Raw genomic sequence first — 27,089 nt, forward strand, 5'->3', positions numbered from 1 at the left:
GAAACAACACTGTATACAAGACATGTGACAATAATAAATCAGATCAAATCAAAATCTATCTTAATTTTGGATTCTTTGATTGCCAACTCTCATGCTAGCAAAAATGGACTCCACCCACTTGCCCTCTCAAAACTCCACATACCTCTCTTGAATACCTCTATTAAGTCTTCCCCGAATATTCTTTGCTCTAAAGAACTCAATCATAATCTATCTCCACAAAATTAAACTCCCTCATCCCTGCTACCTTTTTGAGTTCATCTCCTCTGAAGCCTCTCTAAAGCTTGAGACACTTTGTAAAGTGTGGTGCCCAGACTTGAACATAATGCTCGACCTTACATCCAACTAAAAATAATACCTGATGAAGGAGCAGCGCTCTGAAAGCTGGTGATTCCAAATAAACCTGTTGGACTCTTACTGTGCCCACCCCAGTCCAACACCGACACCTCCACATTTTAAAAAAAAATAACAGAACACAAAAGTTGCTGGAACACTTTTTTAAAAGTCTTGTACCTTGTGAATGCATTATTGCATGCCATAGTGCTAGGGTGTTTCTTCAACCAATCATCAGAATGCAAAAGCTGGTGGCATAGTGGTTAGCACTGCTGCCTCACAGTGCCAGGGACATGAGTTCAATTCCAGACTTGGGTCACTGCCTGTGTGGAGTCTGCACATTCTCCTGGTGTCTGCCTGGGTTTCCTCTGGGTGCTCCGGTTTTTTTCCCACAGTCCAAAAGAAGTGCTGATTAGGTGCGTTGGCCATGCTAAATTCTCCCTCAGTGTACCCAAACAGGCACTGGAGTGTGGCGATGAGTGGATTTTCACAGTAACTTCATTGCAGTGTTAATGTAATCCTACTTGTGACCCTAATAAATAAACTTAAATCTTACGATTAATCACATCACAAAGCCAGAACCAAAGATTACCAAATCCCATCCAAACATTCCAACCAATCAGATAAGCCAAATGCTGCATTCGTAATAGGAGCTTGCAGTTGTGTAATGCATTTTAACATGGAAAATATTACAAGGTGCATCACAGACAAGAAAGGAAAGGCAGTGGAGGGGGAACATTCAGAAAAGTGACCAAATACAAGACAGTGGGAGGTTCTGCTTCTGATGGCAGAAGTGGAAGAAGGAGCTACATAGGATAGCACAGTGGTAAGCAATGCCACCTCACAACTCCAAGGACCCGAGTTCAATTCCGGCCTTGGGTGACTGTCTGCGTGGAGTTAGCACATTCTCCCCATGTCTGTGTGGGTTTCCTCCGAATGCTCTGGTTTCCTCCCATGGTCCGAAGATGTGCAGACTAGATGGGATTGGCCGTGCAAAATTGCCCCTTGCTGTCCCACGATATGCAATTAGGTGGATTAACCATGTCAAATGTGTGGGGTTACAGGGATAGGATGGAGGGAAAGGCCTGAGTAGGATACTCTGTCAGAGAGTCAGTGCAGATTTGATGGGCTGAATGGCCTCTTCAGCACTGCAGCGATTCTATGATTTTCAGATAGGAGTCAGACACCAAAAGTGCATGGAATGGTATGTCAAGGTTGGAAGAGTTTTGCAACGGCAGGCAAGTCAAGATGACAGAAGCTTTGTAAATGAGAATTCTGAATTTGATGTGTTGGAGAATGCAGGATTTCATTTCTTTTGGGGACTGCAGTTCCAACAAAACTTCAATGTCACAAAGAAGACCTTCAAATTTGTAACTCAATATATTATTAGTCACAATTCTTCAATCAGTTTCTATTACAAATATTTTCCTAGGTTCAAGGGCAGTGTGTCTGCCAGCACAACACCGATGGCGTAAACTGTGAAAGGTGTAAGGACTTCTACAATGATTCACCATGGCAACCAGCGATTGGAACACAGAGAGATGAATGTAGAAGTAAGGATTACCCCATCTGGTTTGATTGATGGTCTGTTTAACTTGTCTCATAATTCCCAAAAACTCAGAACCAAAAACTGATTTGGATTTAGAGAAACTAAAATAGTTTACACAGTTATTATTATTCTGTCAGATAAATATGTTGGCCCACAAATTCTACTTTGAGGGTGATTGATGATCAGAGGAAAGTTGTACAAGTTTTAAGGAGTGGGTTTCTGGGGGGTTTTTTTGCTCAAGTTTTCACTCAATCTGATTTTCATATCACTGAACATAGCGGCTGACATTTTGGTGAGAGATAGAGGGCGGAGTTTTCCCATTCCGCCTACCGTGGAAATCGCAGTGGGCGAGGGGCGGACAACGGATTTTCCGGTTTTGGAGCGAGCAATGTTGGAAAATCCCACCCAGAGACACCACACCTTATCCAAAATGGCACTTGGACCCTGCATCCACGCATCACACCCTCAATGCTGACAAATTTTACTATTACCAGCAAAGGAAAGTGGGTGGAAGGTGATTCACATTTGGTGAAAACCCAAACACAGGAAGGCCATCTGAATTTTCTTATAAACAGCAACGCTCCTTCTCATCGACAGTAGCGGTCAGGAAGTCCAAATCCTGACAAAGCTCAGAGTCTCTGCACGCATGCAGGCTCTGAGTGGGTTTCCCAGGTGCACTTGAACGTTTTAAGTTCTTCCAGTCAAGGATGGACCCAGGCCAACTGCACAGGAAGGGAAACAGCATGAAATCCCCGTGTCACGCAACCCGGGAGTGCAGCACAACTGCAGATAAGTGTCTCAGGCAGGGGACAGGAGACTTAGCGACCACAACTACAGCAAATGTTGGTTGCTTGAGGAACCTTGGTTCAGAGTTAGTGAGCTGGAGTCTGAGATTCAGATATTGCGGCACATCAGGAAGGGTGAGAGTTACCCGGATGCTGTGTTTCAGGAGCTAGTCACATTCCTTAGATTATCTGCCTTAAATTCTGTCAGAGGTCAAGGACAGGAGGGTATGACTACGAGTGAGGCAGGTCGAGGGATCCAAGGGACCACACTGCAAGAGTCTGAGTTCCTGCCCTTGTTGAACAGGTACAAGACTCTTGCTCTGAGTATAGATGAAAGCTAGGAGGATGAACAAACTGACCACCGCACTGTGGCTTAGGGAGATGTTCAAGCAGTGGGAAAAAAGATAAATTAAGTTATAGTTGAGGATAATATAGTCAGGGGAATAGATATTGTTCTCTATAGCCAGAATTGAGAGTCTCGAAGGCTGCATTGTCTGCCTGGTGCCAGGGTTTGAGACATCAGTTCTGGGCTGGAGAGGAACTTGCAGTGGGAGACTTGGGGTAGTTCATTTACCCTGGCTGAGCAAAAAAGTGCATTAACCTTCTTCTGACACTGCTGTACCCTCCTCTTCTGTAGTGCACTTGCATTGACCAGGGCTTCCAATCCATCCCAGTCAGGCATGATGACTCTGCTAGAAGGCCATGTCCTGGAGCAGAGGTAGAGGACGCCCCACCCCATCTCCACTCCGCACAGGTGAGGGCACCCTCCGAAAAGCGCAATGCTGCCTTCTTGCCTGTTATCCCCTGCAGTCATTGTGGAACAAGTGCTGGGGAGCCGTTTATGTGGATGTCCCTAGAGCTTGCAGTAGTTAAGTCATTGTGGGGACAGCGAATCAAAGGGAACACATTGCTGAAGCAGTGTGAAACGCATGGGCATAAATATTATCATTAATGAGGTGTAAGATTTGGTCCGAAAATACGTTGGCACTGTTGGCAGGAATCATTCAGTTTTTCACACCAGGGCCAACACGCTGCCATTTTTTGGTAAGATTTCACCCACACTGTTTACTACAATCTGGGATGGTTGTTGGGAAATCTGTGGACTCTGACTTGGGCACCGATGTCAGTTTTTATGCGCTATGTTATCTTTAACCAAAATATGTCCATTAATTCACAAGCACCTCATATTTACCCTGAATCTTAAAGCACAAGATAGCTATTATAAATTGAGTTATATTTCTGACTTTGTAAAGTTTATGTTGTTTATTTAAACAAGCAAAATCTTGTGGTTTTATTCTCTTAGTAAGTGGCTTGAATCTCAAACTTTACCTACTTAAAAACAAAACATTATTGGTCTTTAATCAGATCTTACCAAAAACATGAGGGCCTGGTCCAGCATCATAACAATTCAATGCCGAGTTCAAATTGACCCAATTTGCAATGGAGTTGAGTCCATTTATCACAATGTGTGACTTATAATTTTTAACAGTAACTATAAATACTAGTAAAAGGTGTGTAATATCTATGGAACTGTCAAGGTGTCATTATTTAAATCCCCTGCCCTTTAAATTTTGAGAGATAATCAGCCTGCTATGCCTCTGAGTTCCAAACAAAAGTGCTTACAGATCACTAGCTGTTTGTTGTCATGACAGTATTATTACTGCATTACTGCTTTCACAATCTCTTATTAACACAATGGGCTCTCTGAGTTCTCAGTTTGATTGACAATTCCAAGAGGTTATTAAGGAATTAACTCTCTTTAACATGGGGCTATATAAGTGTTTTTTTTACAAGAGATTATTTACTTGAGGGATTTAAGTATATTGAATGGTCTTTTATCAATTAGAGGTTTTTTTAAACATTTTGAATTATCTCATAAATACTATACCAGAGTATATGTGCAATAGCATACTATAGATCATAGAACCATAGAATCCCTACATTTAGTCCAACAAATGTCTGCACTGACTCTCTGACAGAACATCCCACCCAGGCCCTATCCCCATAAACCCACATATTTATCCTGCTAATCCGCTGAAACTACACATCTTTGGATACTAAAGGGCAATTTAGCATGGCCAACCCATCTAACCCATACATCTTTGGACTTTGGGAGGCAGCAGGAGCATGCAGAGGAAACTTACACGGACATGGGGAGAACATGTAAACTATACTGAGAACTATATTTTGATACCTCTCAGCATGTCTCCTAAGATCTGAGGGGATAGTGGGTGAGTTGGCATGGAGAGTGTAAGCGAAAATGGTGGTGGGCTGGAGGCATGTGTTGGCCTGAGTTGATGCTAAGCTGGCATCAAGGCTATAAGGGTCAATGAGGATAAATGAGACATCATGTGTTGTTATGCATTTGCACTAAGGTGGCATACGAACTATAAGGGCTATTTGGATGACTCATGTGTTGGCATGAGTCAGCATAATTTAGCATTGAGGCATTAAAAGTTGGGGAAGCATACACTGTCATGGAGATAATGAAGAGCCACGGGGACATGTGTGAAGCCAAGCGAGTGGCAGTGTGAGGGTTGAGGGCTATAGGGTCAACAACAGCCAACAGCTGGCAGCCCCTGTGGTTGCAACCAAACTGTTTCCAGGGACACAGCGGTGGACTCAACACCAGCACCTACCTCATCCCGGAACAAAGATCCCCTTACCCCTTATTGAGGCATGTTTTCCTGAGGAGGTTAGGAAGTTTCCCAACTCAGCACATCCGCCTCAGGAACAGAAGTCCACACCAGCATTTTCCATGAAGCAACATAATTGAGGAACGTTCTAAAATAATTTTTTAAGGTCTTTTGCATTAGAAACGTTGTTTGATATATTTTAGAGTTTTAAGTCTATGAATGTGGTTTTAGTAAAAGGTTTTACTGATGCAGCTGAAAATGGGTTTATCACAAAATAGAAGCATTTTCAATCAGGGGATCTGATCTGTGAGTAACCTGATATTAAACAATTGGAAAATGTTTTTACAACATGAAACAGAACAATTTACCAATTTCATTGATGTAATCAGTTTTATTAAATTAAATTTTTAAAAATACATTAACAAGTTTTTAAACTATCCCTATTAGTGTCCTCATTCTTCAAAGAAAAGTTTAATTTTAAAAGTACTTCACTGTTTATGAATGCTCTTGGATGAGACATGAAACCCAGGACCTGTCTACTCTTGCAAATGCATGTGTAAGATTCCAGGGTTCTTCTTAAAAAACTGTAGGGGAACTCCTATTGCTACAAGTTTAAATTGTTTTCTTTTGTTTGCTTCTTCAAATATTTTAATGCAATAAATGTGTTTTAACTCGACTGCCAGATGCAGATGGTCACTGGTTAATTGTTTCCATATCGTTTTTTTCAAATGGCGATTAATTCTTCTTCCTTTTACAGGATGTAACTGCAACGGACACTCTGACAGATGCCATTTTGACATGGCAGTGTACCTAGCCAGTGGAGAGGTCAGTGGTGGGGTTTGTGAGGAATGTCAACATAACACAATGGGTCAAAACTGTGACCAGTGCAAGCCCTTCTTCTACCAGGATCCTAGGAGAATGATTTCTGACCCATTTGCATGCATCCGTAAGTTTGCTTTGTTTCTATCTTGTGAACTAAGCCAAAGTGTCCAGTTTCCGCTCTATTATATATTAATGTGTAAGATTTAAAGGCAACTACAATCAGTGATGAAAAAAATACATTCCATTCATATGAAGAGATTGAAGTTGTCGTAATTAAGTTCAGTTTCAGCATAGCATGACTTGCGCAATCATTGTGCAATTTTCTCTTCACACCTAGATTTTTAACTATGCAGAAGTTCTTAAAAGCTATTTTTCAAAGCAGAGCTTGACATGTTACAACTGCATGAAGTTTGCATAGCCTGATCTCTCTAGACAGAGTAAAATCAAAAGCCTTTCACTGCTGCATAAGACATTTTTGAAACTATTGTGTTACTAAATGTGTGGTATTTAAAAATTAAATGTAATTAAAATGAATGTTCAAAATAGGCATATTAATAAAGGATAACACAGAGTACATTGTTTTCTCAGTAGGCAAATGATGTCCTTTTTTCTTTCTCTTTCAATGAAGATAAAAAGATTATTGAGTCAATCCTTGTATACTTAAGTTTTGCATCCAACACTACTTCCAATTGTTAGGACTTTGTAAATGGATCTTTGCAAAACAATCCTTAATAATGCCATGAACCCAAACTTCAAAACATTATCCTAGCACAATGATTGAAAAGGATACGAATGAATTTATCAGAATAAACTTCAGTTCAATTTTATTAAGAATAATAATTGTAATAAAGGTGCTTGCTTAAAAGAATATAATGTGGAGTTTTTCTAAATGTTTCAGTTGAGAAAACACCTTCGCCTTACTCAAAGTCTTAAAGACATGGTCGAGAACACACAACTTTCCTTTCCAAGAATAATAAATTTGATCCTAGAATATTTGGTTACATCTCACATATAATTATGCATCTTTTTTAATAAATAGCCAAAGAAGAGTTCTCTCTGATTTCTTAATTGGACAGTTCCATTTTTTTAAGATGAAAAAATACAAGGAAGTGATTAATCACAGGCACAACTGTATCATTACTTCTAAAGATGGAAATTTCTAGATCACCTTAGTTTGCTAACCAAAAACAGGTGATTAGTATAATAATTTGATTAAGACCTCATTTGCAACTTCAAATGCACTCAAGCTAGTCTCTGAAGTCATGTCAGAAACAGGTCTATCTGATCTTGTTCCAGTATTTAGACTGCACTTTAATCTATGACCCTATTCTTTGATCCTTAGCCTGTAACTGTGATCCTAATGGCTCGCTGAACAATGGAATGTGTGAAAGTCACTCAGACCCGGGTCTCCATACAGTTGCTGGCCGCTGCATTTGTAAGAGAAATGTCGAAGGTGCAAGATGTGACCAGTGCAAGTCTGATTTCTTTGGACTAAGTGCTAAAAACCCTGATGGATGTGAACGTGCGTATAAACTAAAGAATGAGATTAACCTTTCTATTGTTTATGGGAATATCTATATTTTGCTCTTATCGAATCTTAACATGTTTAATTTCTTTGTAATACATAATCCACATGCATATATTTTTAATAAATACTGCCAATCATGGTTACCTCTGAATCAAAAGGTTTGTGGGATTGGATTGCAGCCCAGTTACTTGAGCACATAATCTAGGCTAGCACACAAGGGCAATACAGAAGGAATCGGGGTGCTTTCTTTCAGATGGGATGTTAAATCTGCCCATCCAGGTCGAGGTAAAGGATCACGTAGTGTTATTTTTAACTCATGCACAGGAATTCCCAATCCCTCAATGAAGGGGAGTAAATCAGATTGTTTGGTCATTATCATATTGCTGCTTGTGGAATTGTGCTGCGTATAAATTGACTGTCGTGTATTCAACATCACTGACCACTGGAAAATAAGGCTGGAGAAGTAATAATAAGAAACAAAGCAATGGCAGAGGAACTGAATAGTCACTTTGCATCAGTCTTCATTGTGGAACACACCCGTGGAATGCCAGAGCTCCAGGAGAATCAGGGGGCACAGATGAGTGTATTGGCCATCACTAAGGAGAAGATTCTGGGGAAAATGAAAGGCCTGAAGACGGATAAATCACTTGGACCAGATGGACTACACCTCAGGGTTCTAAAAGAGATAGCTGAGGAAATTATGGAGGCATTGATAGTGATCTTTCAGGTATCACTAAAGGCAGGGAGGGACTGCAAAGCAGCTATTGTAACGTCGCTGTTTAAGAAGGGAGGGAGGCAGCAGACAGGAAATTATAGGCTGGTTAGTCTGACTTCATTCATTAACAAGATTCTAGAGTCCATGATTAAAGATGAGACTGCAGTGTACTTGGAAGTGCATGATAAAGTAGGACTGGCTCAGCATGGCTTTGTCAAGGGGAGCTCATGTCTGACAAATCTGTTAGATTTCTTTGAGGGGGTAACAAGGAAGTTAGATAAAGGAGAACCAGTGGACATGATTTATTTAGATTTCCAGAAGGTTTTTGAGGAAGTGCCGCATAGGAGATTGTTAAATAAGAGCCCATGGTGTTAAGGGTAAGATCCTGGCATGGATAGAGAATTGGCTGACTGGCAAAAGGCAGAGAGTGGGGATAAAGGGGTCTTTTCCAGGATGGCAGCTGGTGACTAGTGGTTTGCCTCATGGGTCAATGCTGGGAGGAACTGAAGGCACTATTGCTAAGCTTGCAGATGATACAAAGATATGTTGAGAGTATTGAGAAAGCAGGGGGGCTGCAGAAGGACTTGGACAGGTTAGGGGAGTGGGCAGTTGGAATACAATGTGGAAAAGAGTGAGTTTATGCACTTTGGAAGGAAGAATGGAGGCATAAACCATTTTCTAAATGGGAAAATCAGAAACACAAAGGGACTTGACAGTCATTGTTCAAGATTCTTAAGGTTAACGTGCAGGTAGTTAGGAAGGCAAATGCAATGTTAGCATTCATGTTGAGAGGGCTAGAATACAAGAGCAGGGATGTACTTCTGAGGCTGTATAAGACTCTGGTCAGACCCCACTTGGAGTACTATGAGCAGTTTTGGGCCCCGTATCTAAGGAAGGATGTGCTGGCCTTGGAAAGCATCTGGAGGCGGTTCACAAGAATGATCCCTGGAATGAAGTGCTTGTTGTATGAGGAACGGTTGAGGACTCTGGGTCTGTACTCGTTGGAGTTTAGAAGGATGAGGGGGTATCTTACTGAAACTTACAGGATACTGTGAGGCCTGGATAGAGTGGACGTGGAGAGGATGTTTCCACTGGAAGGAAAAACTAGAACCAGAGGGCACAACCTCAGCCTAAAGGGATAATCCTTTAAAGCAGAGATGAGGGGGAATTTCTTCAGCCAGAGAGTGAATTTGTGAACCTCTTTGATGCAGAAGGCTGTGGAGACCAGGTCATTGTCTTAAAGACACTCAGAGATAGATAGGTTCTTGATTAATGAGGGGATCAAGGGTAATGGGGAAAAGGCAGAAGAATGGGGATGAGCAAAATGTCAGCCACGATTGAATAGCAGAGCAGACTTGATGGGCCGAGTGGCCTAATTCTGCTCCTATGTCTTATGGTCTTATTACAACACTATATACAGTTCAAAAGTAAGCAATTGACTGTGAAGTCATTAAAGGCAATCTATAAATACAACTCCTTCTTTTCCTCAATGAGTTTGCAGCCCTTTCTTTTCCCCATTGTCCTATAGATTTTATTGCTTCCTGTCTATGAGGCCCCATCACAACCTCCATTCCCTAGCCACTAATTGCATCCTTCTCGCTACCCACTGTCTGAGGCAGAACCAGGCTACTTGCAAACTGCCTGCCCTATCTGGCCCTGTGTGGAGCTTCCAAACACATATCCTCTCCATCCCTAAGACTGGTGACTTCCACCTCTGTAACATCTCCCATTTCTGGCTCTGCCTCAGCTTACTAGTTTTAGAATCTCTCACCATGCATCCGTTACCTCAAGATTCGATTTCTCCAATGCAACAACTTGCCCAACCATCCACTCTGCAGAATGAGCACTTTCCAGTACACCAGTATGATATTGTTATACGTGACCAAAATTGACCTCCATGCAAAGAGAAGGTATGATAAGATCATTGGATACCTCAACAGCGTAACGTGGTAACAAGCTTAGGCAAAAAAATTAATCACATGTTCTGACAACAAGCCCAGTCAAAGCAAACTGTAGTATTATCTGTCAACTAGAAATTCTAAAAATAATGACAACCCAATAATTGTATTCCAAGGGCAAAGAAGGTCATTGACAGCTAGAATCTCCAAGGTAGCTGCAACCTGTTCAAGCTTGCAACCAGGTTCATGTTAAGATTTGTTATTGAAATCACCTTTTTTAATTCGTTCACAGAATTTGGGCATCACTGGCCCGGGCAGTATTCATTATCCATCTTTAAATGCCGTTGAGAAGGTGGTGGTGAATTGTCTCCTTGAACAGCTGCAGTCCACGTGCTGTAGATACACACACAGTGCTGATAGAGAGGGATTTTCAGGATTTTGACCCAGTGACAATGAAGGAAGGATATATTTCCAAGACAGGATCTTGAGTGACTTGGAGGAGAGCCTCCATGTAGTGGTGTTCCCAGGTATCTGCTGCTCTTGTCCTTCCAGGTGGTAGTAGTCATGGGTTTGGAAGGTGCTATCTAAGGCACCTTGGTGAGTTCCTGCAGTGTATCTTGTAGACAGTACACATGGTTGTCACTGATTGTCAGTAGTGGGGGCTGTGAATGTTTGTGGAAGGGATGCCAGTCAAGTGGGCTACTCTGTCCAGGGTGATGCCTAGTTGCTTGAGTGTTGTTGGAGCTGTACTCATCCAGGCAAGTGAAGAGTATCCCATCACATTCCTGACTTGTGTTTTGTAGAGGGTGAACAAGCTTTGGAGAGTCAGGAATTGAGTATTTTGCCACAGGATTCCTCACTTCTGATCTACTATTGTTGCCACAGTATTTATGTGGCTGGTCCAATTCAGTTTCTGGCCAATGGTAACCCGTTGTTGATAGTGGGGGATTCAGTGATCATAGCGCCAATGAATGTCAAGGGGCAATAGTTAGATTCTCCCTTGCTGGAGATGGTCATTACCCAGCACTTTTGTATAGCGAATATTGCTTGCCACTTGTCAATCCAAGCCTGGATATTATCTAATCTTGCTACATTTGGACATGAACTGCATCAGTATCTGAGGAATCACAAATGGTGCTGAACATTGTGCAGTCATCAGTGAACATCTCCACATCTGGCATGATGGAAGGAAGCGAAAGATGGACAGGCTTGGGGCACTACCCTGAGGAACTCCTGCAGTGATGCCCTGAAACTGAAATGACTAACCTCCAACAACCACAACTATCTTCTTTTGTCTTAGATATCAGCACAACCAGTGGAGAGTTTCCCCCGATTCCCATTGACTCCAGTTTTGCTGGGGCTCCTTGATGCCACACTCAATCAAATGTGGCCTTGATATCAAGGGCAGTCATTCTCACTTCGCTTCTAGAGTTCAGCTTTTTTTTCCCTGTTTGGAAACAGGGAATGAGAACTGTAATGAGAACAGAAGCTGACTGACCCTTATAAAACCCAAAGTGAGCAGCAGCAAGTAGCTTATTGCTAAACAAGTGCTGTGTGGTAGCACTGTTGTTGACCCCTTCCATCACCTTTCTGATGATCAGCAGACTGATGGGGCTGTAATTGGCCAGGTTGGATTTGTCCTGCTTTTTGTGTACAGGACAAACCTGGGCAAATCTCCACATTACCAGGTAGGTGCCACTGGCAACTATCTGGCAATGAGCCCACCTTCTCAAGAGCATTTTAGGACGGGTAATGAATGCTGGCTAGGCCAGTGATACCTACATCCCTTGAATGAATTAAAAACAGGTGATTTCAATAACAAATCTTATCATGGCCCTGGTTGCAAGCTTGAACAGGTTGCAGCTACCTTGGAGATTGCAGCTGTCAATGACCTCCTATGCCCTTGGGCAATAACCATTGGGCTGTCATTATTTTTAGAATTTCTAGTTGACATATCATACAAGTTTGTCTTGATCGGGATTATTTTACTGGAACAGCTTGGCTAGGGGTGCAGCAAGTTCTGGAACACAAGTCTTCAGCATTGTTGTCAGGGCTCATAGGCTTTGCAGTACTGAGTGCCTTCAGCCATTTCTTAATATCACGTGGAGTGAATGTATTTACTGAAGACTGACTTCTCTGATGCTGGGGACCACTGGCTGAAGGCTGTCGCAAATGTCTCAACCTCTTCTTTTGCAGTGGGGTCCCCAACATTGAGGAGGGAATATTTGTGGAACCTCTTCCTCCAATGAGTGGTTTAATTGTCTACCACTATTCATAGCTGGATGCGAGAGGACTGCAGAGAGATTTGACTGATTATTTATTGGATCGCTTAGCCTGGGCTATCACTTGGTTGCTTATGTTGTTCAGCATGCAAATGGTCCTGCATTGTTGCTTCGCCAGGTCCACAGTGCTTCCTGGCTGCACAGTCTTTAATTGCTAGATCCATTCAAAATCGATCCCTTTTGTGGTAGTGCCACAAAACACGATGGAGAGTGTCCTCGCTGTGAAAGTAGGAATGGTTTTGCGGTGATCACTCCCACCGATACTGTCATGGACAGATGCTGCTGTGGCATGCAGGTTGGTGAAGACAAGATCAAGTATGTTTTTCCCTCTTGTTGGTTCCATCACCTGCTGCAGACCCACTCCAGCAGCGATGTCCTTGAGGACTTGGCCAGCTCGGTCGCTACTGCTGCTACTGAGCCACGCTTGGTGATACTCTTTGAAGTCTCTCACTTAGGGTACCTCCTTTGCCACTCTCAATGCCTCCTCCAGGCGCTGTTCAATATGGAGGGGTACTGACTCACCAGCTGAGAGGTGGAGGGGGAGAGGGGAGGCTGGGTGGGGGAGAGCAATACATGATAATCATAGGGAGGTTTCTGTGCGTATTTCTGTTCTGATGTCTTGAGACATCATGGAGCCCGGAATTGTTGGTGAGGACTCGCCAGGACAACTCTGTCCTGACAGAGGGTCTGCCCTGCTGGTGGGATACTGTCCGCAAAGTATGATTCCGCCAGTATTATTACGTCAGGATGTTGTTTAACTAGTCTGTGAGGCAGTTTCCAGAAAGATGAACTTTGTAGAGCTGACAGGGCTGGGTTAGCCATTGTCATTTCTGGTGCCTAGATCAATGCCAGTGATTCATTTTGTTCCCTTTTGTAGGCTTCACAGCAGTTTAATACAAATGAGTGGCCACTTCACAGGGTATTTAAAAGTCAATCACATTGCTGTGGATCTGGAGTCACGTGTAGGCTAGACGGGGTAAGGATGGCAGATTTCCTTCTCTGATGGGTTTTTATGACAATGGTCAACATCAGACTTTCAGTTCCAAATTTGTTTATTAAATTCAAATTCCACTCCTTGCAGTGGTGGGATTTGAATCCAGAACAATAGCCTGAGTCTCCAGATTACTAGACAGCAACAAGACCACTCATTGTGAACATGAAGTACACGACCCAGGATACTGATGTAGGTAAAACAAAAAGGCAGCTAGGGCTTTGACACTGGTATAAGATTTTTGCATTTGAACATAAGGACTGAACATCTGCATGACATGCCTTCCGCAATATTGGTTTTCCCTAAGGCAGCCAACCATCAAAAGACAGGAGCAGGAATTTCTAGGCCACAATGTCATGAAGTTAATGAAACATAACCAGATTAAATGGAAGTTTGACAGCATTTAAAGGAATGCTTGTTAGTTGACACTAGAGGTGTCAATGTATGTAAATTCAATCATACGTTCTGACACTTTAAAATGAATTTTCCTAGCTTGTGGCCAAGGAGCATGGGTGGAGATAACAAGGGAGATGCTTTGATGCTCTTCCTGTGGCATTCCTGCCACAAGGAAAGTTTCTTAATGCAATGTGGGAAGGCAATTGCTTGGTGGTATAGTCGCTGGGTTAGTAACCCAGAGACCGCAAGGTAATGCTCTGGAGGACCTGGGTTCGAATCCCATCATGGCAGTTGGTGTAATTTGAATTCAGTAAAAATCTGGAATTATAAATCTGAAGATGACTGTGAAATAATTGCCACAAAAAACCCAACTCGTTCATAAATGCCCTTTAGGGAAAGAATGCTGCCGTCCTTGCCTAGTCTGGCCTACATGTGACTGCAGAGCCACAGCAATGTGGTAGATTGTTAAAATGCCCTCAAGGATGGACAATAAATGCTGGCTCAGCCAGCGACACACATATCCAAGGAATAAAAAAAAAGGATCAGCTGCTGACTGAACAGTGGAGAGCAGTCAATTTGCAAACTTAAGGCCCCAGTTAGATTCTATCAGTCCTCTGCCATTTTGCCAGTGCTGGAGCAATCATAGAGAATCCTTACAGTGCACAAGGAGGCCGTTTGGCCCATCAAGTCGGCACCGACTACAATCCCACCCAGGCCCTATTCTTGTAACCCCACATACCCTGCTAATCTCCCTAATACTAAGGGGCAATTTAGCATAGCCAATCAACCTAACCCGCACATCTTTGGACTGTGGGAGGAAACGAGAGCACCCGGAGGAAACCCATGCAGACATGGGGAGAACATGCAAATTCCACACAGACAGTGACCCGAGGCCGGAATTGAACCCAGGTCCCTGGCGCCGTGAGGCAGCAGTGCTGGTCACTGATACTCCACTTCCACCACCCCCCCTCAACTCCCCAGGCTTTAGTGGAGACTGCCAGCTCCATGGAGTCATGGCCTTCTTGAAGCAGGCATCAGGGCCCATCAAAACCAAAGGCTGCATCCCCTAAAGAGGGAGCCACTGGTAGCACCCGTGGCTGAAATGCATTTGCCACAGGAGTTTCCTCCCCACTCTGACAGACCTGCCTGCTAGCCACCTCTGAAATTTTAGTTTAACTTTGTGCCTCTGAGGGCACTCATGTTCTCAGATCTGCCTCAGCAGCACCAACATCTCTGATGGAGCTGGCCCGCTAATTGCACTAACAGCATGGGCAACTCACCCATAATTCTTTAGACAGGTGGTTACAACTGCTGAGAATGTTGCAGAGTCTTCACTCTCCTTTTAGCTCCAAGCAAATTTAAGTACTCGATTCGATGGCGAATGTTGGCTATTAGGCCACAATCCAAGTGTAGGAAACCTCAGCAGAGGCGAGCTCATACTTGCTTCATTCAGGGCAACCCAACTTCCACTGAAATGTCCTGAACGCGTTTGCCAACTGCGATTAAACGTATTCCTGGAGGTTTCATCATATGACTTGCGCCCCCCCACCCCCCCACACCTCCACCCCCGCTCCAGCCATTCGTTGGCCAAGACATCCATCCTTGTGATGCACTGCCTTCCTACACCAATCGCAAAGCACAAAGATCATTACCCAATTGGATAATCCTCAACTGTCAGCCAAACAGCCTTTTCTTTCCCCCCCATTGCCAATATTTTTTATATGTGGTAAAGAGAAATATTCAAAGATAATGAGGAGAAAAAAAAATCAATCATTTTTAATGTCCCAATGATATTTCTCCACAGTTGCACACATACTGGAGATTTCTCCTGAATTCCTGGGGACTCCAGGTCAACCCTGGAGGGTTGGCAACCCTATTCCTGAAGGAGGCTTCAATGCCAGTGGACTTGGGATGCATGAAAGTTGGCCGGGCCCAATTTCAGGACAGAATTTTGAATGGATCTTTGCCAGGCATTGGCCCCAAAATTGAGCCTCACTGCCACTATTTTAAGTTTCTACCAATGTGTGCCCCAGTGTCTCTAATTCTGTGACCATTTTCAAGGCAGTTTCTTTGTTTAGTATGGAATGAATAATACTTCATACATCAGCTTGATCTGAGCACCACCTTGTGGATGTCTGGGGAAAATTTATTTTCTCTGCAATTATCATCTTGACTTCTGCTGAAATTTCTTTTAAGTTTTTAATTAATTTCACCCGTGGGTGGATGGTATCAGTGACAGCATGATCATAGAATCATAGAATCCCTACAGTGCAGAAGGAGGCCATTTGGCCCATCAAGCCTGCACTGACAACATCCCACCCAGGCCCTTTCCCTGTAACCAAACGTATTTACCCTGCTAATCTCCCAACACTAAGGGGCAATTAGCATAGCCAATCAACCTAACCCACACATCTTTGGACTGTGGGAGGAAACCAGAGCACCCAGGAAAAGCTCACGCTGACATTGGGAGAATGTGCAAACTCCACACAGACAGTGACCCAACTGAGAATTGAACCCAGGTCCCTGGCACTGTGAGGCACTAACCACTGTGCCACCATGATGCCCTTCCATTAAGGCAATGGTCACAAAAGGAGGTCATTCAGCCCACTGAGTCCGTGCTGGCCCTCTGTCAACCAATCCGGTCAGTTACACTCCCCAAATAACCAGCCTAGTAATTTCTCTCAATGCACATCCAATTTCCTTTTGAAATCATTGATCATCATTGCCTCCACCATCTCTGTAGGCAGTGAGTTTCCAGCCAGTGCAAATTTACAAGAGTCAATTTGTCCTGAGACCATGGTACTTTAGAAGGAAATAATTGAATATTCAATGGAGTATAAGATCTCCTTCTCTCTTTAGCGAGGACAAATTTTTGTGTTTAACAATCAGCATAGCCTGTTAACCTTAGCTTTGATCTATTGCATTAGATACGTATAATCTTCATTTACTGCCACCCCCACACTGGCAAACACACACGCTTTCTCAGAACCAAGGTGAGGCAGTTAGATGCGATATTTAAAAGGATGAAGAATGGTGCCATTAAAACAGAGGCCACATTTTCTTTTAATTGTAAGACACTGGAGCAGGGAGATGCATTACCTAACAGTTAACAGAATTCCTCTGTATCCTGATCAAGAATGGTTGGGAGGTGGTAGAACAGCCACAAATTACAGGAGCAATGTTCAAGTCATCGATTGGGGTTAGGAGTTGAGTTGTCAGGGCTGATTGCAACTTGCTCAGCCTGACTTAAGTAAACTGGCAGAAGCCTGAAAATGGTGTTGAGTCACTTGCCATCCATTGATATTGGCACCCTGGCTCCCATCATCATAGGTAGGGTTATGAGAAGGGTGTCTGCAGTGCCAATCCGTTTCTGATAATATGCAAACAAAGTTCCACGATGTCCATAACATCCCAACTGTAATTCTGAGGTACAAATGGGTGAAATGTGTTCTGCAGATGCTATGCTGATTTATACCAGATGTTGAATGATCCTTAGAGGGATTGCTGGAAGCTCTTCCATAAACAGAAAAACATGTTCCTATTTTACTCATGTGGAGTGCTTTCAACATGTCCTGGGCCTTGCTGCCAATTGCTTCCCTCGCCCAATGCTGCAATTATTGGTTGGCTCGGTGTAAGAGTCAGGTGATTTTCTCTCCTCTTTTCTGCAATCAATGCGCTGCTGTGGGGAGACCCGCTCGGTGCCAGCTGTTTGCTGGTGTCATGGGAACAAAACCGAGGCCTCAACATAGCACAGGCCTCATGGTGACAACAATGGGTGGCCATGTTATTAAAATCTGTCCCATTGAGAGAGAATTTAGCTTGTTGGAGGCTACTTCAATGATGGAGGAGGCGGGAGACACCTAAGATTAGAAGTGGGAGTAGAGTGGAGGACATCAATCAAATGAGAACTAATTGTGGACCCAGTAGATGCTGTTTTACAAGATTTTTGATGCAGATTATTAATCTTCCACAAACAAACTGATTTGGAATGTTTTCTTTCAGGTTGTCGATGTGATTCACGTGGCAGCATGTCCGCACAATCTGTTTGTGACCCAATCACTGGGGAATGTCACTGCCACCAATATGTCACTGGGAGAAACTGTCAACAGTGTCTGGTATGTCATGTTACAATCCTTCACCCTATTAAATACCTTCAAACATTCATCACTGTACAGTGTGGAAAAAAACTTCACAACAAGCTGAATGTCCAATCGGAGCAGAACTCTCAGCCACAACCATGGAAATGGAAACCAACCCTCATGAGCAAAGCAGAATTACAGGGATTGGTTCATTTAGATGACCAGCACATCAGAGACAACTACCCTGATCTGTTAACAGGCACCCCAAGTGGCAGGCTAGAGGGTTGTCTCTGTTTTTCTTTAATGGAATGCAAGTGTCGCAGGTAAGGCCAGCACTTGTAGCTCATCCTTAACTGCCCTTGTGAAAGATCAGGAAGGGGCAAAGAGAAGCAGGGCAAAAAATTCTGTAAATGCTCCAATGAGAGCTCGCTGACACTTTTAAAAATTATTCTGCTCTGTAATTGATTAATTTTTTGGGGCTCTTCCAAGAACATCAATAGATCCCATGTTAGTTCTCAGTCTCAGTCAGTCTCGATCTTACAAAGGCAAAACAGGGACATTCCAAGGGTTGAGTTGACTAGGAACTCCTCAAGACTCTTTCCATTGATATGCGGAGGGGGTAAAAAACATATCCACTGGTCCCACAACCCTCACTGCTTGGAGCAGAGGCTAGGCAGGACAGAAATGTGCTCAGGCACAAATTCTGCCTTCTCTGGCAGACTATCAGTCCAAGTTCAGGCCTCGCTGACTTTCAAGCTCCATAACTTTACAGTGAGACAGACCTCATCTGCTCCATAATGAGAAGATAATTTGAGTTCAGTGAGGGATTCAGCTGCAAAGCAACAGTTAGATACTTGGGAGCAGCTCAACTGCCTAATCTCAGAGTCAATGAGTGAATGAAAAGAGAAATGCCAGGGTTCAATCTCTAGCTAACTAAAACAAGTACACCAAACAAAGGACCCAGTAGGTGGGAAGAATCTGCAGTCGGTTTCAATAGCCCTGGACTAGTAAGATAAAGGGAGGTTCGGTGAAAATTCCAGCTTCAGCTGGGATGTTTGGTGAGTGCGGCACCAGGCTCAGCTGGGGTCAGTATAGGTGCCCGTCCCTAATTGCTGAGTGGCTGCTAGACAATTTCAGAGGGCAGTTAGGAGTCAACCACATTGTTGTAGCTTTGGAGTCATGTGTAGGTCAGACCAGGAAAGGATGGCAGATTTCCTTCCCTAAAGGACATGAACCAACTAGATAGTTTTTTTTTACATCAATCAATGAAAGTTTCACAGTCACCATTACTAAGACTAGCTTTATATTTCAGATTTATTAGTTGAATTTAAATTCCATCCAGCTGCCATGGGGACACTTGTACCCCAGCCTGTGGGGCTCAGAGTTACTAAGTTTTAAAGTTTAAAGTTTATTCATTAGTGTCTACAAGTAGGCTTACGTTAACACTGGAATGGAGTTACTGTAAAAATCCCATGGTTGTCATACTCCAGTGCCTGTTCAGGTACACTGAGGGAGAATTTAGCTTGGCCAATGCACCTAACCAGCACGTCTTTCAGACTGTGGGAGGGAACCAGAGCGCCCGGAGGAAACCCATGCACACGTGGGGAAAACATGCAGACTTTGCACAGACTATGACCCAAGCTGGAAATTGAATCCAGTTCCCTGGCATTGTGAGGCAGTAGGCCACTATGCCTCTGTGCCACCCTCATCCAGTGACATTAACATTACAACATCAACCCCCAGATATCATCTATTAGATGACTTTCTAGTGCTTATTACCGTAGTTCGCACATGAAGAGCAATCATATGGTCAACGTACCTGACTGAAGGTGGTCATTGCATTCTATCATTTTTTGAAATTATTGCAATATTACTTCTAATTGTGTTACTATATTTTGTTACAGCCAAGCTACTGGGGCCTTGGAACCAGTATCCATGGTTGTTCCCCCTGTGATTGTGACATTGGAGGGGCCTATGATAATCTGTAAGTATAATTGTCAGTTTTGGCCTTAAAGGAGTGTGTTAAACACAACTTTATCTGAACATATTATGCATATTACAAAGTATAGCATTCACCTCATTATAAACTGGTTCATCTTTTGATTTACTTTGAGCCCTATCATTGGAGATTTGTTAGAATGAAAAAAAAAACCACGAAGGCCAAATGTCAACAGGTTCTTGTTGATCAGTGAAAGAATTGAATCATAGAATCACATAGGGCAGAAGAGGCCCTTAGGCCCATCAAGTCTGCACCTACACATTAGAAACACTTGAACCCCTATCTAATCCCATCTGTCAGCACTTGGCCCATTGTCTTGATTGTTATTTATGATGTGCCAAGTGCTCATCCAGTGTGAAGCAGCCCAGCTCTACCGCTCTCCCAGACTGCACATCCCAGACCGTCACCACCCACTGGGTAAAATGTATTATATGTTGTTTGCACTTTTTTCCTCACATCACCCCTAAACCTCCTGCCCCTCGCCTTGAACCCATGTCCCCTCGTGACTGACCCTTCAACTAAGGAGAACAACTGCTCCTTATCCATTCTGTCCATGTTTCTCATATAATCCCTCCTGACTCTAAGGTGAAGTTAATAGTTCCTCCAATTTAGCCACCAGAATATGTAAAACTTCAAACAATTTGTGCTTGTCTGCTTTTGGCTTCTTTGGCATTAATTAAGAATTATGACTTGAAATAAATGATTTAATTTTGTTTTCTTAACTGGAATACAGAATAGATTTTTGAACAATTACAATTATCTTTACAAAGTCACGTCTCCCTGTCCGAAATGCTCGCAGTGAAGAATCTTCTGAACTGTTGTTCAAAGGTCTTCATGAAGAAGAATGGTAGGGAGTTTATGTGGCAGGCAATATTCTGAGTAGGCGAGAGCATTATACTGCAGCATTGTGCTGCCATTTGCTGTTCAGTGCAGTTATTTGAAAATGTGTTGTCTATATTTTGCAGTTGTTCCTCCCACAATGGACAATGTCGGTGTCTCCCCAACATTATCAACCGCCAATGTAACGAACCGGCTCCAGGTTACTTCTTTGCTCCATTGGATTACTATTTGTATGAAGCTGAACTTGCAGAGCAGCTAGGGAATAGCGGTGCTTTGGTCGGTATCTCTGAAAACCTTTCTTTCGTTTGCACTTTTTAAATAAGGCCCTTGTGAATTTTAGCCGTGCTTGCTTGAATGCTTTCACTGTCACCTAAATGTATTGGAGCCACATAGTAATGTCACAGGCTGAATATTAATCACACTTTGTCAATTCTGATCCAGTTCCAAATCAGCCTCTAGGCCCCCATTAAAGTGAATAAATTGCAGGCATTAAACTGTTAGTGGGAGCCCTTTTTTGTTTCTCTTCCTGTACAAGACAGACTTTCATCTATTCTCAGAGTGAGGCATTTTCGGCCCCCAGAACATGTTGCTAGTCTATCACCAAAGGCTTATAGCTTGAGGGGCATCATCATCCTGCATTAAGCATGGCTGACCAGGAGTCTGTCATGTTCTGACCACCAGCCATTGATGTGTTGGAAGGATTTTGCAGGTTGATACTCAATCTGTTTGGTCATGTTAAAGAGCACCTTCCTTGGCCCAAACCGTCCTGGTGTGGGACTCGAACCCAGAGTTAGACAACTGCAACTTTGCAGAGATCATGAAAGATCAAAACATTGTGAAAGATAATTTTGAGTGGCTCACCAAACATCGGGCGATTCTCCCATCGTGCTGTGCTGCTTTTGTAACGCAGCGGGCCAGGAGACTCTAGCAGAGGCTGTTTTGCAGGCTTCCTATTGGGCGTCACAGCCTCCGCGTACCTCCAGCAGCTCTGTGCCAATTTCTGATGCAGATCTGCATAATTTATGTCGATGCGCATCTCCATCTCTTTTCAGTCTCGTTAGTGGACCCGGGACTGAAATCTCTGGGCCCAGTAGCCTCTCCCCCTGCCGCCCCCCGCCCCCATCAGGAGAGGTTCACTCCAGCAGGGTTTAGTATAGCATCCCGCTTGCGCAGAGCTGGAGTGAAAGAGGGCCATCAAGGTTCCCCACAGGGTCGAGCACTGGAGGTGAGGTTACTCCCTGGGCATTGCCACTTTGGCAGTGCCAGCCTGGGCCCCTGGCACAGGCCAAAGGACAAAGTGCCAATGCCCAGGGAGCGCCTTGGTGCTGCCCAACAGGCATCGGGCAGTGCCATAGACACAAATGTGTTCCTTGTGAGCACAGACTGTCTCAAATCACTGAATTGCTGTATTCAAAAATATTATGTCATGACAGACAACACCATTGATGTAAAAATTCTATAATATTTTACTAATATTTCCTATTTTCTAAATATTTTCTAAATAAAGAAATGGATACAGTTACAAATGACATGCATAAACCTTACCTTAGGTTTATTTGTACTAATAATGGTTATTTGCTTCTTAGATTTATAAACATGACTTGGCGCGATTCAGCCAATACGCCTTAATTTTTTAAATAATGAAATGAGATCTTTTCTCAGGTAAGGCCAACATCTCTGCCCCTGTGTGATGAATATTTACAGAGGCAAGACTACAATGTTAGAGTGGAGGATGGCAGACTGATGCTTCACAGGATTGCAAAACGTCATATGCGACATCCGAGGAAGAGGGTACGCAGAGTTTCAATAGCAACGTGTTCCGCATGTTGTTAAATTCATAACTTATTCATGGAATAATTGGTGAAAAGCCCCTCTGCTGGGTTTCTATAGAGAGAAGTGAGAATTGGATTGAAAGACCAATCCAATGTTTGAGACTGTACACATACGTTGGATATAAAAGAATCAAACTAGCCATTTGACCACAAAAGTAGAGTTCAAATGGCTTTGAACATTTGAGATTGAGCATATTATCCGGCATCTATTATTCTTCATAGCCTGTGAAATTTTACGAAAAAATGACAAAGTGTTGGGTCTGGCGCAAAAAACAAAGTGATTTCCGCCTATGGCACCATGCGATTTGGCACCGAACCTTGTGCCTCATTAGTAATAACTTTTATGCCCATGAGAATCACATCGCATTTTAATTTGATTTATTATTATCGCATGTATTAGTATATAGTGAAAAGTATTGTTTCTTGTGCGCTACACAGCCAAAGCATACCACTCATAGAGAAGGACAGGAAACAGTGCAAAATGTAGTGTTATAGTCATAGCTTGAGTGTAGAGAAAGATCAACATAATGCAAGGTTGCTCCATTCATAAGTCTGATGGGAGCAGGGAAGAAGCTGTTCTTGAGTTGGTTAGTACGTGACCTCAGAGTTTTGTACCTTTTTCCCGACAGAAGAAGTTGGAAGAAAGAGTGTCCGGGGTGCGTGGGGTCCTTAATTATGCTGGCTGCTTTGCTGAGGCAGTGGGAAGTGTAGACAGAGTCAATGGATGCGAGGCTGGTTTGCGTGATAGATTGGGCTACATTCACATTCATTTGCAGATAGTCACATCTCAGTGGGGTCAGTAATTGTGGAACGACATCATATGAATCACAGAATCCTTACAGTGCAGAAGGAGGCCATTCAGTCCATCACGTTTGCACTGACAACAATCACAACCACGCCCTATCCCCATAATCCCCATATTTACCTTGTTAAACTCCCTAACACAAAGGAGCAATTTTATTGGCCAATCAACCTAACCCACACATCTTTGGAGTGTGGGAGGAAACCAGAGCACCTGGAGGAAACCCACGCAGCCATGAGGAGAACGTGCAAACCCCTCACAGATATGTGTTACATATGTTATATGTATATGTCATATGCTGGCAATATAAGGACCATTTTAAATGCTTTGCCTGATTGATCATAAATTAAAATTTTAAAGTTTAGAAAATTGCAAAGTGTGCATACCAGAAGTTCTGAAAGTCAGAAATTTACCCTTAGGCATTTATTTTTCTTTTTCAATGTTCCTTTTTTTTATTTCTCCGGCAGCAGAATACAGTTAGTGGCGACAGGATGAGTCTGTTTTCAGACCACCCAGCATGCAGCAGACAAGCTGCTGTTACCAGCCATGAGAAAGCTATGGGGTTACTCTCACAATCAGAAAGTGCCTCCATTCCTACACTCTGGAATGCTCTGCTCCATTTCCTTCGCACGGCCCTTCCAAAAATCTCCTCAAATGCCTCCTCCATGACCATCAGCTTCTCCCCTCTCCTCCCATCATCCCATTCTCAGGGGACAGTGTTATGGGACCTGCACAAGTGGGAAACATGGCAGGTAGGGAGAATTAATTGGGCAAGAGCTGGAACTTTGTTTTGGGAGCAACGGGTTCAAATTTAGAGACTTATTCAGTGGCGTGTTTCTGGTGGACTAGACCTCATGTCCTCCTGTGATGGGTTCCAACTTTTAGTACATGCTCATGCCATGAAAACTCACTGTATTAAAACTACTTGTTATAAATACACTCTACCTTCGTGGTAAAGCCAGCGGCGCATTAGAATCTTGTGGCGCCCAGTTCATGTTCTTTAAAGGTGGTATGCAGCAATTAGCTCTGCGGTTAGGTGCAGTGGCCATGCTAAATTCTCCCTCAGTGTAGCCGAACAGGTGTGGCGACTGGGGGATTTTCAGAGTAACTTTATTGTAGTGTTAATGTAAGCCAACTTGTGACACTAATAAATAAACTTTAAACTAGTGTCTGAGGTTGGCAGTTTTTCTTGTTGAACTCTTTGGCACAGGGGTGGGGAGCAAGAGAATGGCAGCTTATCCTTGGGAGCCCAGGGCCAGCTAGAGCGAGTCAGTGGTGAGGAGAATTGTGCAGGTGGTCCAAGCCATGGAGGAGTGGAAGAGATATAAAAGGGTCCAGAGCATGGGGAAATGAAATGGGAAGGGCAAGATGTCCTGGGTGTGGTAGGAGGTAGTGAGTACACTCAGTCACAATAAGAAAATGAGGGGCTTCATGGAGATGTCCACACTGTCTGCATATGGGTCCAGCTCTGGATGTTAGCTGGCAGAATCCATACAGGACTGTGCTTTCAATTATCCCCACTGAGAGTGATCTCCAACAATTTCCTTTACAATGCATAGAAGGAAGACCAACTGAGCCTGCAAGTTTAGCCATGTGCCACAGCATGGCGAGTACAACACTAACGTGCACATTCAATAAAGAATGAATGCAAATACATAACATTGCTTCTTCCACACTAAAGAAATGTCCCTAACTTCCCTATAACGATAATGCATGCCAACCAAGAGGTAAGCCAATACATTTGGACCTCTGCCTAAGCTAGTCTCAACAAATAAAACGAAACCAGCGTAATATGAACTATTTAAAAACATTTAAAAAGCACACTTTGTCAAGGAGGCTGTATTATAGCCCACCTGTACTTGCTGCACTGCTGATGGCATGTTTCACCACTGAAAAGCTTCCCATGTTACGTGATCACACGTGACTCCCTGCCAACATTTTCAATAATTATTGGGATCAAATGGGAACCAGTAAAAAGGGAGTGGAAAGCATTCACTTCAAGTTCCGCACAGTTGGGATCCACACGCCATGGTTAAAATTCTACCTTCCATGTTCTTCTCCCCTTTACTGTAAAGATATTAGGCCAAATGTAAGTAAATGGGTTAAAATTAGTTAACACACGTCCATCCTATCTGTAAGCAATATCACACATATACAAGCTTTTTTGTTGCTCAGAATCTACTATTTTGGAAACATGAGTACCTAGTGAGACTACGTGCATTCCTCCTTTGTGTATGCTTAAGACATTGGCCTTGTGGATAATTGTTGTATATGTTAGAAGGGCAAACTTTATAAAGCCTAATTCTACAAGGTTTTCTCTTAGGAACTTATGCGACAGGTAAAAGTCTTATATCGACAACATTACTTTCTTTAGCAAACCGTGAATCCAGAATCCCAGATACAGATTGTTTCCAGAGAACATACGCCGGATAGACCCATGACTTGGACAGGTCTGGGTTTTGCTCGTGTTCCACGTGGAATGGGACTGCGCTTCATTATTGACAACATCCCATACCCGATGGATTTCACAGCTGCCATTCGCTATGAGTCAGAGGTATTCAAAGCACTGCATGCTTTAGCTTTCACTCTCCCAGACGTACCAAGTGTTAACTGTTTACTCGGCAAGTCGCCCACAGCCCCCCAGGTACTGCTCCTACGTGCCTCTTACACTTGTGACAAGGGATACAACAAAAGTCTAGTTTCCAACCTGGAATCTTTCTTTTTTCTTCTCCTCCCATTTTCTCTTTCCATTACAGCCTTTCTCCTGTGTTGATGTTTTTTACTTTGCTGAGGTCAGCTCTCCTCAGTTGGGACTTTATTCTTTAGATCCTCCCATGCTGTAAACACCAAAATCCCACACTGAAGTTGCCACAGACCAGGAAAAATTACAGACAGTGAGATAGAAAATCATTCAGCTCATCACGCCTATGTTAGACTGCCAGAGCTATCTAAATTAATCCAACAGCTCAGCTATTGAACCGTAGGGGCTATCACAGTAACATCCCAATCTCCAACCTCTTCCTCCTCCCTTCATAATAATAAATTAAGTTCAACTCAATACACAAGATTGACAATCACATTGTCTCGCTTCATTCATTTATTTCCAATATCTCAAAATTGTGCTACTGGTTGCCTTCTTCTGTCTTCTTTCAATCTTTGCCCTTTTTAAAATTTGAACTCAGTGTTAACTGATCATTATTTTCCAAAATTTCCTTCCTACTTTCTTCGACTTCACCGTGCACGTTAAATCTTCTTTGAGGATTCTCAGTTTAAAAACGAAATCACATATCCACCACGATTTGTGAAGTGAATGACCACATGTTTATTTTCCACGGAGACAGTCAACAGATGATTGGATGGCCAGTGTCCGAGTTCAGCCAACAAATCAGCCAAGTGCCAGCCGGTGCCGAAATAACTTGCCCTCACAGGAAGCTTATACAGTCGTCATGCCAGCCGCTGCCAGGTTAGTACCCACTGCAAACAACTCAACCGTTCTTTTGATGTTATGCTGCATATTATTTTTAAGTATTAACAGTTCTAGTGAAATGCCATACAAAAAATTAACTTTTCTTATAAAGTATCATAGGCTAGGGATAGAAAGTGGG

The 27,089-nt window shown here is 43.1% G+C and overlaps 1 protein-coding gene across 1 annotated transcript in view; it reads left to right on the top strand.

The window, feature by feature from the left end:
- Window positions 1–27,089, top strand: part of LOC145355340 (laminin subunit beta-4-like) — a 94,303-nt gene that overhangs the window by 14,291 nt on the left and 52,923 nt on the right. The window contains exons 8-16 of the mRNA XM_080207296.1: window positions 1,763–1,883; window positions 6,058–6,246; window positions 7,465–7,644; window positions 17,935–18,047; window positions 19,916–19,995; window positions 20,976–21,126; window positions 22,513–22,641; window positions 25,859–26,038; window positions 26,826–26,947. Coding sequence (XP_080063422.1) covers window positions 1,763–1,883; window positions 6,058–6,246; window positions 7,465–7,644; window positions 17,935–18,047; window positions 19,916–19,995; window positions 20,976–21,126; window positions 22,513–22,641; window positions 25,859–26,038; window positions 26,826–26,947 — 1,265 coding nt within the window. The remainder of the gene's footprint in view (window positions 1–1,762; window positions 1,884–6,057; window positions 6,247–7,464; window positions 7,645–17,934; window positions 18,048–19,915; window positions 19,996–20,975; window positions 21,127–22,512; window positions 22,642–25,858; window positions 26,039–26,825; window positions 26,948–27,089) is intronic.

The sequence above is a fragment of the Carcharhinus amblyrhynchos genome, chromosome 19, assembly GCF_965287045.1.
Source record: "Carcharhinus amblyrhynchos chromosome 19, sCarAmb.v2.hapA, whole genome shotgun sequence".
NCBI classification, from domain to species: Eukaryota; Metazoa; Chordata; class Chondrichthyes; order Carcharhiniformes; family Carcharhinidae; genus Carcharhinus; species Carcharhinus amblyrhynchos.